General features: G+C 43.6%; 3 protein-coding genes across 6 annotated transcripts; 1 reads left to right on the plus strand and 2 right to left on the minus strand.

Annotated features, from left to right (window-relative positions):
- The first annotated feature begins 561 nt into the window (after positions 1 to 561).
- Positions 562 to 4542, plus strand: eif4e2 (eukaryotic translation initiation factor 4E family member 2). Of its 4 annotated transcripts, none has more exons than XM_062404584.1 (8): positions 562 to 718; positions 1558 to 1666; positions 1822 to 1956; positions 2124 to 2228; positions 2312 to 2464; positions 2564 to 2704; positions 3270 to 3345; positions 3446 to 4542. In XM_062404584.1, exons 1-7 carry the CDS (start codon positions 699 to 701, stop codon positions 3303 to 3305), a joined length of 699 nt encoding a protein of 232 aa, XP_062260568.1. In that variant the 5' UTR covers positions 562 to 698; the 3' UTR covers positions 3306 to 3345; positions 3446 to 4542. The 4 variants fall into 4 exon arrangements, with proteins under 4 accessions (XP_062260568.1, XP_062260565.1, XP_062260567.1 ...); XM_062404581.1 differs by having other exon boundaries at positions 2564 to 2700; positions 3212 to 3345; XM_062404583.1 differs by having other exon boundaries at positions 2564 to 2700.
- Positions 4369 to 9081, minus strand: LOC133968493 (phospholipid scramblase family member 5). The gene is made up of 7 exons (XM_062404580.1): positions 8745 to 9081; positions 8566 to 8643; positions 8271 to 8463; positions 6079 to 6190; positions 5904 to 6003; positions 5326 to 5384; positions 4369 to 4785 (listed from the first exon to the last, which is right to left on the minus strand). The coding sequence occupies exons 1-7, from the start codon at positions 9079 to 9081 to the stop codon at positions 4759 to 4761; spliced, it is 906 nt and encodes a 301-aa protein (XP_062260564.1). The 3' UTR covers positions 4369 to 4758.
- A 1474-nt stretch (positions 9082 to 10555) lies between these two features.
- chrng (cholinergic receptor, nicotinic, gamma) lies at positions 10556 to 15112 on the minus strand. The gene is made up of 11 exons (XM_062404357.1): positions 14900 to 15112; positions 14771 to 14815; positions 14518 to 14642; positions 14036 to 14191; positions 12908 to 13005; positions 12616 to 12816; positions 11963 to 12077; positions 11774 to 11888; positions 11393 to 11657; positions 11167 to 11300; positions 10556 to 11081 (listed from the first exon to the last, which is right to left on the minus strand). The coding sequence occupies exons 1-11, from the start codon at positions 15110 to 15112 to the stop codon at positions 10878 to 10880; spliced, it is 1671 nt and encodes a 556-aa protein (XP_062260341.1). The 3' UTR covers positions 10556 to 10877.
- Positions 15113 to 15864: the final 752 nt, after the last annotated feature.

Raw genomic sequence — 15864 nt, forward strand, 5'->3', positions numbered from 1 at the left:
CGTACAGTATGTGTTGTGCTGTTTGTGCGCCTGCTCATACCCACGTGTGTGTGTGCAGAAGTCACAGGGTTTGTGATTATTCACTGGAGTCAACTGAGACTAACTGGTACTGTGCTATTTGTTGTTTCTGGGGAGTTTTGCCTTTCTGAGATGTAATGAATAAAACATCAAAAGAAAAATGGTCTGTATTTATATAGCAGCTTTTCTAGTCCTGATGATAACTTAGTGCTTCACAGTACAGTTTTACATTCTCACACACACACACACACACACACACACACACACACACACACTCAGCATCTATGTCCAGCTCTTTCTCTATGAGGAGGGGCAATTAGTGGTTCAGCATCTTGCCCAATGACACTTCGGCATGCGATCTAGAGAAGACTGGCATCGAGCCACTGGCCCTCTTGGTAGAGGCTGACCGCTCTAACCCCTGAGCCACATACTCCCCACACTTAATGGTGATGACTCTTATAACTTCCTGAGCTTCTGGGTCAGTTTCCCATGTGCATATGTTGTGTATTGAATCGTGCGTGTTCGCATGTGAGCCACAGGAGGGAGGTGCCCCCCGCCCCCCCACGCTCATAACCGACACATAGCGTGCGCGTTCACATGCCTCGGAAGTGCGCGTCGCCGTTCCTGCGGAATCCAGGAGTGCAGTGGTCGGACCCCGAGAGGCTCTCACCGCGAAAATAATGAACAACAAATTTGACGCGTGAGTAGTGAGTAACAAAGTTTGCGTGGGAGCACCGGCCAGTTCCACGGCCGCTGTCGCACATCAACCCGGGGTTAGCGTGGTGCTAACGACCGCTGCCGGGGCTGCGTGTATTAACAGAGAGGTGTGTCAGCTACGTTGCATGGTCCCGTGTTTGTGTTAGTACCCCCCCCCCCCCCCCCCTCATGAGAACGAGGACAGACACTGCAACGATATGAACCAGCGACAGTGAGTTAACGGTGTTTTGAAGGAGGAAATGCGCTGCGTTGCTAGCTGTAGCTTAGCCTGGCGGAATGCGGACAGGCCTCGCGTCCTCGGCGTGGTGGTTGTGCAGAGGCCGGGGGAAGGTGCGCGCAGGGCCGGCTCGAACTAGACCACCGCGGCGCTGAGGTTGGGACAGACCGCTGACAGCGCGTTGTGGGCTGTGATTCACGGTCTGGGTCGTTGAGGCGGAACTCGGTGTCCATTTGCTAAAACAATCCCCCTTATTCCAGAAGTTAAAGCTGTATTTACTCACCTGTTTAGTTTTGTGCACAGCAGCTCTGCAGCAAATCTTGGGTTTAAGAAGATAAAGTACAGTTTTGTGTTTGTTTCCACGTTGTTCCGATTTATATCAGTATATCACTGGTTATATCACTTATTATTAGAAATACCACAACATAAATACAGTTTAAACTGCAAATATGAATACATCTTCAAATTAAAGATGTAATCTATTGCAGGACTGCTGTATCACGCTGCAGTGGTTTTAAGCAAGGTTTAATGTCCTTAATTCGAACTCGGTCGACGTGTGGCTCAAACACTGTCTTGTTTGTTCTGTGTGTTTCCATGAAACCCAGTCTAAAAGACGATGACAGCGGAGACCACGACCAGGACCCAGGTTCACCGAAAGACGGTGAGAAGGAAAAATCTGAAGAGGAGGACAAGGAACAGAACGCCAGGAGAAAGGTGGGCCGGTTTTATCTGATTTGTTTGTTTTATTTTATTATTATTTTCTAATGTATGAACAGACGCAAATCAAAGCCCACAAAGTCTGTTAAGGAACTCCGATTTGAGTGCAGCCTCAAAATAATGACTTGGTCTCCTTTTTTTCTCGTCTGCAGATGGCGGTGCCAGGGGCAGGAGAGCACCCTCTTCAATTCAACTACAGCCTCTGGTACTCCAGACGAACCCCCGGGAGACCAGCCAGCACTCAGAGCTACGAACAGAACATCAGGCAGATCGGCACCTTTGCCTCGGTATGTCCCTCCTCCAGACCTCTGCAGAGAGCCCTCAGCCGATGGGGAGAAAACCCTCTTGAGTCATTTATAACCTTCACCAGATCAAGTCCTATCCTCAAAATGCCAGATTATACCGACTGATTATCCCCACACTATCGATGTAAACATCTCTTTTGCTCTCGTAGGTGGAGCAGTTCTGGCGTTTCTATAGTCACATGATCCGGCCTGGTGATCTGACGGGCCACAGTGACTTCCACCTGTTCAAAGACGGTATTAAACCCATGTGGGAGGTGCGTAAACATTTATTTATATCTCGTAAGCCAAATAATGTTTTATAAACTCTCCATATAAACCATGCATATGTTGTGCGTAGGATGACGCCAATAAGATGGGTGGAAAGTGGATCATCCGTCTGAGGAAAGGTTTAGCATCTCGGTGCTGGGAGAACCTGATCCTGGCTATACTGGGGGAGCAGTTCATGGTGGGAGAGGAAATCTGTGGGGCTGTGGTGTCAGTACGCTTCCAGGTAAACCAACCCCACACTAACAGACACCTTTTCATGTAACCCTGCTTTGCCCACTCCCACATTCTCAGACATGGCTCTGTGCACGCTTCTCTCCCTCAGGAGGACATCCTTTCCATCTGGAACAAAACGGCCAGTGACCAGGCGACCACGGCTCGCATCAGAGACACCCTGCGTCGAGTCCTCAACCTGCCGCCCAACACCATCATGGAGTACAAGACGCACACAGACAGCATTAAGTATGTATGTCTCCGCTTTTTTTATTACCTCTCCCTCCTCTCTCTCATGTGCATGCTCACTAATGTTACAATATCTCTCATACCACTTGATCACTTGGTATCAGTGTTGCTTCTAATGTTATTAATCAATGTTAACGTTTCTCTCAACTTTAACTGATCAGATGTGGTTTTGATAAGTGATTAACCAATTCACTTGTTTAGTAGCAGAAACTTTGTTTTCCAGAATCTTGAGCTCAAGTCTTAAGATTCTCTGCTTCTCTGTTTTATACTATTTTAATCGGTTTTATCTTTTGGTTGTAAAATCACAAAACAAAGAAAAAGAAACATTTTGAGATGTCAATTAAAACCACATTAACAATGTTCAATGCTATTGAAATAACAAGCAAAACCCATGTCCCAATGTTTTCAGTGTCAGTTGTTGGTGTAAATCATGAGAAATAACCCTGTGTCCAACTCCATTGAGTTCTATGTGCTTTTGCAGTGAATTGATGCATCTCTTGTCATTGCAAAGGCATAACACATTTGAACTGTGTATTATGAATGATGACGTACTGCATCCTCATTGGCAGAGCATGGGAAGACTTCCATGGACTGGTGACTGCTAGCGGCGGACGTTAGGCCCTCACACAGAAAACCTCTCGGAGGGTGAGAACTGTTGCTGCAGGATTTGAAGTGTGAAAGAAATCGTTCTTCTCTGATGTGCTTTGTCTCATGTGGATGTCGTTTCTCTGTTTGTGGTGTGTAGGTGTGAGGATATGTAATGAGTCGGGGGGGGAATGACGAGTCCGGGGAAGGATACCTCTGCGTGGATTGGCACTGTGTGTGAAGACAGAGCAAAAGTCAGGGGCGAGAGGACCATTCCTTGTTTGTGTCTAATTGGAAACGATCAGAAAACAAGCGGACGGCGAACAGAAGAAGTCGAAGGGAGAAATTTGCATTCTTTTTAATCAACCAGAGGAGAACAAAGCCTCCGTTTTTTTATGTTTTGTAATGCAAGTTGCAACACCCGTTAACCTGCCACCAGGGGGGGCATGTGACTGGTGTTTGGTCATTAGCTGATAACAAAGTGTACTTGACAAAATACAACAGAACCCACAAACGAAACCATAGAGATATGTGCTCGATCAGATTTTATTGCTTACATCAAGTCACACGTCCTGCTGTTAAAGGAAGTCTGTGTTAATCTGTTTTATTGGGACTGAAACAGGGTTGCAGAATATTTTATTACTGTGCTGTATTTTAACTACAAGTACTTGAACTTGAAATAATTTGCTGATTATTACTATTATTGTGTATGATATATTGTAAATATAGTCCACTTCAAAGATCCCTTAACTGAATCTGCCATGATTCTCCATCTTTGACATGGAAGTTGAATCCCAAAGGATGAGGACCATCCTGTGTTGGGCAGAAGGTTGCGTAAGAGGCATCTTAAAAATGGACTGCCAAGCTGCCTCGATCACTGTGCCTGGCCTCGAGCCCAACCCGATCCAGGTCCCCCCTCCTGTGCGTTTCGTCTTAACCCTGCCTCCAAATAATCCAAGGGTCGGGCTCTGCTTTATTGTCCTCATCAAAGGCCCTCATTGTTTTAGTTTTTTCAGCAAAAGAGAGGAAACTGAGGTCGAGGGTCTGTTACATTTGATTCTTCGAGAGCATTTTCAACATTGAACCATCTTCAGAGAGCGCCTGTAGTCTGTTGAAAAACTGTAATGCTGCCCATGTGTGGTAGCGTGAGGATGGGGGCAGGTGTGTGTGTGCGTGAGTGTCAAAAGTGAAGAAACAAATGTTGGATGTACACCTGATGGTTTATAGCAATAAATGTCAAATATGCACCTGATGCTACAGCTGGTTCACTGTCAACTATCTTTCATAAACAGAGCCTGACACTGATTTGAAGTTTAAAAAAAAAAGGTTCTGCTTCGTGGTTTATTAGCACAGGACCCTCGGTTCTCATGCTGCACTCTCTTGTGCCATGAAGTGTTCAAACTGCTGATGAGCCTCTAGTTAAACGACCACTTGCGGAGTCTTCAGTTCTAATGATTGTTCCTCATTCACCCATCAGCTCATCTCAAAGAACATGTGATTCTGTGGAGAAATAACACAAATTATAAAGTTGGGAGTAATTATGGGTAAAGTACTAAAACAAGGTTGTGGATTTAAAATTCTGCCACTTAATGAAAAATAATGTATCGGAGGGAAATCTATTTTTATATTCTCTACACTCATTTCACAATGGCTGCTCATTAATTTCTATACGTTTTTACTATATCTAAATATATTGTAATTGATAAACATAGATTACTGATTAAACTTCGCAACTATACATAAGTACTTTAGTTCCATCTAGAACAACTACATCTGTTAAAAGTCACAATTTATTAATACAATTGTGATGTTTACTGTTAAAATATAAATATATATATATATACACAAAACTGTATATAGAAAGTATAACTGGCAGGGAAATATCTAAATAGATTTTAGTGAGATGGTTTACATTATGGTACTAGACCTTTTCTCAGGTAAAAACTTTGAATACTTTATCAATGGATTTCATTCTCTTTAAATAGAAACTCAACAACTTATCTTTGTACAAGAATAACAGGAGAAAACATAGATGCTCACCAACAGGAAGGTGGTTGCCAGCAGCAGCAGTTTGATGTGCGACTCCAAACTCATTGGCACTGGAAGAATGAAATGGATTTAGAAATGGCACAATTATTAAATGAGTGTGAACATTGTGTAAGAGGCAAAAATATGGAGGCTCTGAAGTTTAAAACAAAAGGATAAGGTCGATAATGGCTGATTGGATGGACTTACTGTCCATGTGTCCTGTATTTATTTTTTTGCAATTTGCCATCGTCTTTTATTTGTGGGTGCGTTTTATTATTTGCTGTTGTGAATTGCACTTCACGCGTGCTATATAAAAGGCCTCATCTTTTCAGCGTAAAGTGCAGGATCAGAGTATTGACAGGGAAGGGAAGAAAAGAAAAGCAGGTGATGCTGATAAATTTAAAATCTGATGAAGCTTCTCGTGCTCTAGAGTTTAAGTTCAGTGTAGGTGAGTTGTCTTTGTTTTGTGTCACTGGGGGAAAAGTGAGAAAGACTTGAGAGACGTGATGCTCTTTCTTCATATTGTTATTTAGTCAAATAAAGTTTTTGTTTTGATAAAAAGAAAACGATAATACAATTTCAGAACTCACCATCCAACCCAAAATATTCATGGTCCATGTTGCCTTCATCATTGAAGCCAGGCCATCTCTTCCATATTGTGCCAATTTTCTCACCAATGTTTGAGACAATCTAAAACCCATAAAATGCAGAATTTGAGAAAACCATTCATAATTCTTTTATTTTTGGTCACTTGAATGTAAATACCTGAAACTGCTGGTCAGAGAAACAGCGACTCGGGCAGCAGGTGCCCTGGATCCTGATGGTGGACTCTCCCTCTGAATTGCACACCTCCAGGAGAGGGGTGAACATGCTCCACCTGGAAGAGCAGTCGGCCAATGCACAACAACTTAACACACTTCCTGGCATAATCATGCAACATGGAACCTGGCAGATGCACTGGCCAGTACTTCACACAGTGGCGCAGCCCGGCCTTGCTGCTTGGTTGATCACATTTTCAGCTGTCATGATTCTGCAGCACCAAAACCTTTGTTTGCTCGATGTCGGACGAGTTCACATCGGGGCATGCTTTATTCGAGTGCAACTGAGGGAATATTTATACCAAGTAGATCTCTGGTCACTGAAACCTTTGCCAGGTCAGTCTTAATTGGACACAACTTTGCCTTGTGTTGCTCCTGGAAAACTCTAAATTCGACACACAGGCACCCGGTCTAACCCTGGAGTCAGACTCGGGCCACATGAAGAAGGAAGTATTTTTGTTTGGCTGCAGGAGACGGGGGGAATACATTCCCATTAAGGAGGATGCTGCATTCCTTCCTCACCAGTCCAGTGCAGCTTTGTTGCTGTGTCTCCATGAAGGCAGCTGTTCTGTGCATTAACTCTCCCTGGTTTAGAATGCACTACATGCCCGGCTGTTTGGAGTAAAGGCTCCCAACTGCTATTTTCAGACCGGTCTGGGCAACCACGGTGGTTCAGGGTGGCCCAAGGCTGAGAGCGACATGGAAAATGTCTCATGTTACAATTGTTTAGTCTGAGAATGTGAGGTATTAGGATGGCTGGTTCAATACTCTGATGGCAGGAGGTGTGGAAGGGGGTTAAAGGGTTGATTCAGCAAAAGGACAAAAGACAATAAAACATTTTGAACAGAGTGCAGCAGGGTGTCCTTTAAAACTGGATGTAGCACAGAGGATGCTGTCACAGACTTTCTATTGCAAAGTCTGAATTGCTTTGAATGGTGTGAATCTGTGTGTACAAACTCCACTCACTACCAGCATGTTTGGATCAAACAGTCTCTGGTTTGGATGGAATCTCGGACAAACATCCCAAAACCCTCAAAGGGGGCGCTAAGTTATGATATTCCTTAAAATGTTTTAAAATCAATCATTTTTATCACTAGGACATGATTCTATTCTCAGTGACTATTCCCTGTATCGTTATTACCAAATTTACTAGCCTATTATTATATATGGTTGTATTGCTGTCCTGATGATTTCCTTTTTTGGATTGATGATTATTATTATTATTATTATCAAGATTGAAAAAGTGTCTTGTAGTTTCATTTCAAAGTCCAACTCCTGTGGTAGAAGAAAACACACTTCGAAAGGAAGATTATTAATATTGCAAATTAGGGGAGACAAAGAGCAGGGGCAGGGTCAATATTAGCATATTCACAGTTGCAAATCATGAAATGAGGAGGGAAGGTGTAGAGTTATATTTAGGTCATTTGAAGGTCATGAGGAGATTATGTTTTGTATATGTAATTTTGGGGAACAAAGAAAAGTTGTATTGGGACTTTAAGTACAAGTACAGAAGCATGAGCAGCAAAATGCACATTCAGTATCAATAATGAAAATACTAATACTAATACATTTCTTTTAGAATTATAATGTTTTTTATGTAATGAAATTAATGAATTCCAATGACAATATACCAGATTTGACAAATTAACATGTGCTCAATCTGTAAAATCTGAAAAATTATTATAGATGTTAATTTTTTTACAGTATTTCCCTATGAGGCTTGGTGGAGAAGAAGTTGGAGAAAATATACTCAAATTCCAAGCACTGTTAAAGGTTCAGTGTGTACAATTTAGTGACATCTAGTGGTGAAGTTTAAGTTTGCAGCTGAAAACCCCTCGCCCCCTGCCTCCCTTTCCAAACATTAAATGAAAGAGAACCTGTGTTAGCCTTCAGTTTACATACAAACAAAAAAAAGTGTTCGCTGTAGTTTTTCGAGTCTCGAATACTGTAAAAACATGGTGGCCTCTGTAGAGAGGGCACGCTTTCGATGTACAATTTAGATGAAACACATCACTAGGTCTGTTTTATATTAAATTTCTGCCTTTTCACCTAAATCTTACACACTGAACCTTTACTTATAGTACTTAAATAAATGTACTTTTCACCAAGAACACTGGAAGCCGATCCCGCTGGCCCTACCTCTGGCGGACGGTGCCAATAAGATGTTTTTGAGGCGTGTAGACCCTCATCTCCATCAGGCAGCAGCCGAGGCAACAGGCGTCTGCCCTGAATGGCCTTTCAAAGTAAAAGAGCTGGCAGCCCTCACTGTCGAAGCCCTTCAGTGTACAGGCCCGAGCTGGACCACAACACTGGAGACATAAACAAGAGCTCTCTAACAGAAAGGAGACGTTAAGAAGAGAGTGAGAATACACTGAATAACATCATCAGACTAGATCAATGTTCTCAGTAAAGACACAGGGAGCTGAACATTCACCTTCCACAGCCACAAATAACCGTGACCTGCTGCCGTGTGTGGTGATGCTGTAGATCCTCCGGGGAACACACTGTGGACCTGCAACAACAAAGCTCTGCTCACACCAGGTGGAGAAGTGTCTGCACTGCAATTATCCTTTCTACACACAGACACACACATATACGCCTGTGTTTTCTGACCTTGTAACTCAGGCCGAGCACTGACATGAATCTGACTGACAGTTTCCAGCACAGACTTGAAGTCCGATCCTGCCGCACCACCGAGACTCCGCTCCTCAATCGCGAGGCTGTTCATTCCCTCAGGCGGCCGCGTGAAGCCTTTCTCCATCTTCCTCTCAGGGGCCCGGACTGAAAGCTGCTCATCAGGATCCCAGTCATTGGCCATTCTGTGGGGTTTGGGTCCAGGTGAGTGAGTCTGGCACTCGCAGCGGTTCTGGAAAGCCCTGAAGATCATCTGGATGTGCTTTTCTCGTTCCAGTCCACCAAGAGGAAGAGGCTGGCTGGTCACAGCTGACATGTTATGAGACTGAAAATATACAGTTATTTTAAACTCTACTTTTCACTGTTTCAGGGTGACACTTGTGTTTGAAAAGTCACCAGTATGAGAAGAGTTAGAGAATACAATAAGGGAAGATATAAGAGGCAACAAAGAAGTAATTCAATTTTTTCCATGGAGTCAAATAGCCTCCATTTCAGCAACATCTTATTTTTTAGGACTAGACTAGATAAGGGATTCCAAAAGATCTTTAAGTCTGAGTCTTAAATACAAGTTTTACAAGCTTTTCAGAAGAAAGAGGATTTTCCTCCTTCCAATGTATCATTTCAATAATTATTAGGTGCCCAAAGATAAAATAACACAGTATGTTCGTTATTTACCTTGGAGATAATTTGACAAAAGGTTGTATGAAAGTATATCACTTAAGACAAACTGAAAATGACATTCTTTTGAAAATGGAAATATGGGCATCTAAGCTGAGAACCACAGATAGTTAATAAAACCATTCAACACACTTATTTGAGTTTAAATGCATAAATCAGCTATTGTTGTGAATATCCTTTTAATTCAAAGTTATTTATAAAGGATGAACATGAAACTAAGCAGCTTTTTCTTCGACCCCACAGACTGTTCCCCGGCAGCAGCAATATAAACAAAGTCCTCACAAGACAGAGTGATTTCCCCATTGCAGCCAACCTGAGCTTCTTTTACATTCACATCACACTCTCACAGTCCAGTCGCACAGTTTGGTCTCATCCCCCAACATTGAATATTTTTACCAAAACGCCACAATGACGAGGTCGGCATTTTCCTACAGCCCATACCCTCATTTTATGTGACATAACGGATCGTAAAGACGGGAGAGAGCACACATGGAATTGAAGTCTTTAGCTTACCATCAGTGTTCAGCCTCCAGACTCTGCTCATGTGGCTGCGAGAGGAAAGAGACGAGGCCGACGCTCACGAGTCCTCAGGATCAGGAGGAGTCGAGCGACACCCTCTGCGCCACCTCTGTGTGTTTATTTTGTGTGAATATTCACATGGCAATGTTTGTTTGGTGTGTGTTTGTGTCTGGAGATGTCACTCCCACTCTTGTTCCCCACAGCTCTCAGTCTTACCCCTCCCGCCCACCAACTCTGTTTCCATCCCAACTAGCCGGATCTGCCTTTTGTTGGGCCAGAAAGGCATCACTCAGCCATGTAATTGAAATCCTGCTTCTGGAGGTGGGAGGGTGGGGTGGGTTGGGGGGGGGGGGGGGGGGGGGGCTGCACAATGGGTCTGTGTTTTTTTCGCGGGGGTGTGAGTGCTCTCGAAATGTGTCTTCATAAAGGTGTCAAACATGGCACTGACATATTTCTCAGACAGCTGTAACCACGTGATTACAGACGTTCTTTTATTGATAAAAACATCCCTTTTTGAACATTTGACAGTTTACTGTCCACATGTGTGATCAACACTCATGTATGATCCCAGAGGGCAAAACGCAGTAAACACTTTGCCGACAACAAGAAAAAGCTACTTTTTTTTTTTTTTTAATTGAATTCTTCTCAACCTTAAACAAAAACTTACAACTGAAACCAGTGTGCATCGCCGTGGCTCTAACGCAGCATCCACTCTGTTATGGACTGGTGCCCCAGATCCTTTGTCATGTGCAACTTCACCTCCATGACAGTCCACACCAGCAACTGACAGGTGTGCAGAAAATACACACAACAGTTGTGTCTTCTCCGTTCTCCGTCATTAGTGAAAGATCATTGACACATGTCGTCCGATTTTCCCTTTGGGTGAAGCGAGGAAAGCTCTTGATTTCTCACTGCTCACATGCCACTGTCACTCATGTCAGAGATGTTGTTCAAGGGAGGGAGATACTTCTTCGGATCGCCCAGGAAAGGGGAGGAGGGGGGCTGGTTGAAGTGGCCCATCAGGAAGATCCCAATGGTGCCGATGAAGAACACCAGCGTCATGACGATGAAGCAGACTCTGTCGATCACCCGGGCAACGAGGATCCACTCCTCATTCTCCTGTGTTTAAGAGGTAAAGAGATTGTAAGCTGATATTTCCTCCTGTGAAGATGACATATATAGAGGTGTAAATTTAAGAGCTCACGTTCTGGAAGTTGTTTTGCTGCCGTGCGGTCTCTGCGATGTGTTTGCAGGACGCCACACACTGCTTCAGCTCTGGGGAGGCGTTCGCCAGGCTGGCACCGAGCTGCTCAGCTGTGCCGCCCTCCATCCCGTCATCTGAGTCCGAAGCAGACCAGAGAGTCGTGTGGTTACAAGGGGGAACACACACCGTCATGTGCACACAAACCTCTTCAGACTCGTTCACTTACGTAGCTTCTCTAACACTGACTTCATCAATCCGTTTCTGTCTTTGAGTCTGGCAAACATGAGTTCGGACCGAGCTGTTTTCATCACGTATTCCTCCGCCTTGAGGATGAGGGTCATGGAGCTGCGGCGTCGGCAGGGAACCAGGAACACGTGGTTCAAGTCTTCAGGCTGAGTTTTGCCGTTACCGGTTGCCGTGCTGTTGTCGTCTTTTGGTGTCCAGGGCTGCATCTGCATCCTCAGCAGTCGAGGCAGGATGTTGAGGAGGATCTAGGAGAGGCAGCAGGTCAAAAGTCAATCCGGTGGCAAACACACTGATGTGGTCACAGTATAGCTGCTTATTGGATATTCCACTGAGAAAAGAGGATGTGTGGCCTCAAGCTCACCTTTCGGACTTTGTCTGTCATGATGTGGGTGTTGGGGGTCCTCAGGGACACGTTGAGGACGATCACGCAGTTCATCACGACCATGGTGGTCACTGACATCACAAACATCAGATACCTGTCGCCAGAGGTTCATAAATCACTCACATCGATTCTGATCTGAAATCCTGTGAGTGATGCACGTGAACTCACTTTCCGATAAGAGGCACCGCTTTCGAAGTCTGAGGGACCTTCTTGGAGATGAGGAGGAGGAACACAGTCTGACCCAGAAGGGTTGCAATGGACATCGTGCACTTCTGACCGCCAGCTGCAAAAAACAAACCACACACGGCAGTATTCAGTCAGAATGGTGAGAAAAAAAAAAACATTAGCACTGGAATGGCACTCAGTAGAGCACAAATAACTCCCTCAAGGCCCAACATGTCCCACTAGATTCAGTCAAGATGAACCACATTGTACACAATTGATAAATATCCTCTTTCCTCTAAATTTGTCTGATCTTTTTCTTTAAGATCCTTGAGTTACTCTCTGAAAAACACTCTGGTTTGAATTCTTAGATCTCCCTGATTCTGATACACACTAAAAAATCACTGGGTTCTTGCATGACCTTCTGCATGCCTCCACACAGTGTCTTGGTTTATCTGTCTTGCAATTTGTTTCATAGTGCTGCAAACTAAAAAACGAACAATGAAACAATAAAAACCTCCTTAAAGGCGGAGCTAATGACATAACTTCAGGTTAATGTATCATAATCTGGTAATGAGGCTGTTCGAGGTTGATGAGACTGAGCTTTGGCTTTTTCCGAGATGTTACAGCTTTTGAAGAAACAGAAGAAAGACAGAGACCTTTGGCAGGTAAGTAGTAGACGAGCAGGCAGAGCGAGGAGAAGAGCACGCAGGGAGCAATGATGTTGATGATGTAGAACAGGGGCTTCCGCTGGATGATGAGGAAGAAGACCACCTCCTGGTACTCGCGCTCGTCCTTCGTGTACTGAGTGTTGATGACTTTCTTGGCCGGCCTGTGTTTGATGACCCACTCGCCATTCTCTACCAGCAGAGATTCACGTGTTGGTTTCATATTATGCGTTTATTTAAAATCCATCATTTAAGTGTGTCATATAGGTTTATTTGTTTGTACCTGTGAAAGCTTCTGGATCGATGTCCACCCACTCGAGCGTTCGGTTGTCCTCCTGTTTGAGCACCAGTTCGATCTCATTGGCACTGTAGGTCTGAGAGCTGCACACGGGGGGGGGGGGGGGGGAGAGAACATGTTGTCTATCTCCACAGCAAACACACAACCATCAATTCACTCGAACAATACAGTGGCAACTGAAAGAGGCACCGTCTCTGCTGTGTGGATCATTGCAGCACTAAGGAACCCGACAAGCAAATAAACAAATTTTTTAGATACAGGGATTAAATGTAAAGCTTTTCATTTACATTAATGTTTTATATATAATTTGTTTAAAAAAAAATCTCCTGACATTACATTCTGTTTCGAAGGCGATTCCCAACTGTCAGTATTGCTAGAATTAGTAAGTATAATAAGTATTAACATTAATCCTATTGTTATTTTACATCCCTTACATAATTTATAGTATATAAACAATAATCTTGTTTTTATTAGGGCCCAAGCACCGAACGGTGGGAGGCCCTATTGAAATTGTAAGGATTTTTACTGTTATTATTATTTCCCTGTGGGGGGCTTTTTCAGGGCCTAGACACGCTAAAAAAATTCGAGGTCTACGGATATTTTTGTATTGTGCATTATGAAAAACGCAACAGGAAGACCGCGATTTTGCATTTGCCATTTTTCCATTTTCACATTTTAACGTTGATGAACTTGTCCCTGGGCTTTCATCAGATTGACTTCAAATTGAGATGAGTGTCATTGAACGAAGAAGGAGATGAAAGCTAACTATTTGTATCTATTTATTTATTTTTATTTTATTTTATTTTTTGTCCTGGCCGCAGTGCACAAAACAAGTGCTCATCATACACTGTCTCCACTAACCTCAACAGGCTTCATAATGCCTGTGCTCGGGCCCTTTATATTTGATTATCATAAATTTTTATATAATCATCATATTTTTTCTTTTTATAGTAATCTGATCAGGGATCAATAAAGTATTATGTTTGTGTTGATTATCACAAATTAATTAATACATTAAAGACAAGAATGAACTGGTTTGATTTATGAGGAGTTACATTATCTTGTGTTTCGAAATTGTATCGTCCAAACACGGCAGATTCTGCCTCAACTCACCGGAAGACCATGCTGCAGTTCTGCCAGTCGAAGGGGAAGTAGTTGACGGTGATGGCACAGGCACTGCGGTAGATGGCAGGAGGCAGCCAGTACACACAGCCGTTAGGAGACACAAGTGCGTTGCAATAGAGAGCGACCTCAAACTGTCCGTCCACACTGCAGAGCAGAAGACAGAGGAGAGAGAACCTGAGCGATTGATGAACATTTTTAATAGGCAGCGATTTGTAGATCTAGCAAATACAGCAAAAAAGTTACTCAGCCTCACTGATATTCCACAAGCGTGCTATTTTCAAGGATTGGAGGCAAGGGAAGAAAAGTTGCCTCGGAAACACGTTTTAATATGATGTTGTGTAATTGCAATTATATCACAAGGTCTCTCAGCACCGAAGAGGCATTTATACAACATCACTTTCTCCTTGACTGAACAAATATCGGAACCTTTTTGAAGTCACAGCTCATAAGAGAAAGGTTGATGCACCCACTTGTTCTCCAGGATGACGTCTGGCAGCCAGATGCTCTTGGAGGGGATTCGTAGCTCCGAGGTGATGTTTCCGTACAGAGCCGACCTGGGCGGCTGGTCCCATCTGAGCCTGTAGTCACACCAATTCTGCATACGAAAATACTGAAGGTTTGACTTTTGAGAGTTTTTTGCAAACATGCCACGATAAGATTCAGCAGATGGTGTGTACCTGTGTGTGTGTGTGTGTGTGTCTAGGTGCATGTGCGTGTGCTCACCATCTCGATCCAGACGCTGGTGGTCAGGGCCTCCTCCTTTTCACTCTGTGGAGAGGTAGTTGAGGAGACACAGTTAACAAAGGGCCTGGGCAGCCTTATCCGAAACACCACAGAGTGAACCTCACCCACCAGGGAGATGAGGTTGGTGAGCGTCATCTTGATGTAGACCGGAGTGATTTCCCCGTTCTTCTCCGTTGGCCGAACGTGCTTGTTGTAGCCCTTCATCAAATCCTTAAAGAGCTCTCCCTCGAGGTTGACTGCAGAGGCTGCAGAGAGACCACACAGACCGGGGGTGAGGGATTTAAACTGGAACTCAATTTCACACACGATTTTGTTTGTCATGAGGAGTAAGACATTTTTTTTCAGAAAAAGAAAAACGATCCTCATGATATCACAGATTTATCTTGGCATAGACGTGAGATAACATTAGTAAAGTCTTTCATTCAGAAGCATCTAAGCGGCACACTATCAAGGATGCCAATGAGGTGCACTATAGGAAATGTAGGCTGCATGTGTTTGGAGCTCGATCCAGATCAGGGACTAAAAGTGGGATATCTCAGCCTCTGCTGCTTCAAACTAATCAGCACAGGAATGAAGAAGAAATATTTAGGAGACTGATTATTACGAGTGTGTGTAATTTGGTGCAGATACGAATACAAATATGCATCTGGAAAAACTAAATGTGTCTGTTGGGCTTTAGCCGAGGTATGTGAGTGACCTTGTAGATTTCTCTTTGAGATTAAATTCAGAAATATCATTTTAAATCTAGAAGAGGTCTTTGGCTCAGGCCCCTCTATTGCCTTCTTAAAGACCAAAGTCCTTGATCTTCCCATTTTTTCACATCCACACTCACAAAATATGGCTTCACAGCTCCACAAAATTACATGTAAATCAGCGCAGTAGTTTTTTTAGAGTAATAAATTGACAAACAAACACAGATGAAAGCAGAACCTTTGCAACAAGAGGTCAGTGAGTGCAGGGCTCAAGAGAGCGAGCTGAATAAATGAAGTCCACTACAATGTTTGTGTCTGTATGAACAGAAACACCATGAATTTTACACTGAACATATTTAAGCTATTCAAGCTGGACCGAAT

This window comes from Platichthys flesus, chromosome 14 (assembly GCF_949316205.1).
Source record: "Platichthys flesus chromosome 14, fPlaFle2.1, whole genome shotgun sequence".
NCBI lineage: Eukaryota > Metazoa > Chordata > Actinopteri > Pleuronectiformes > Pleuronectidae > Platichthys > Platichthys flesus.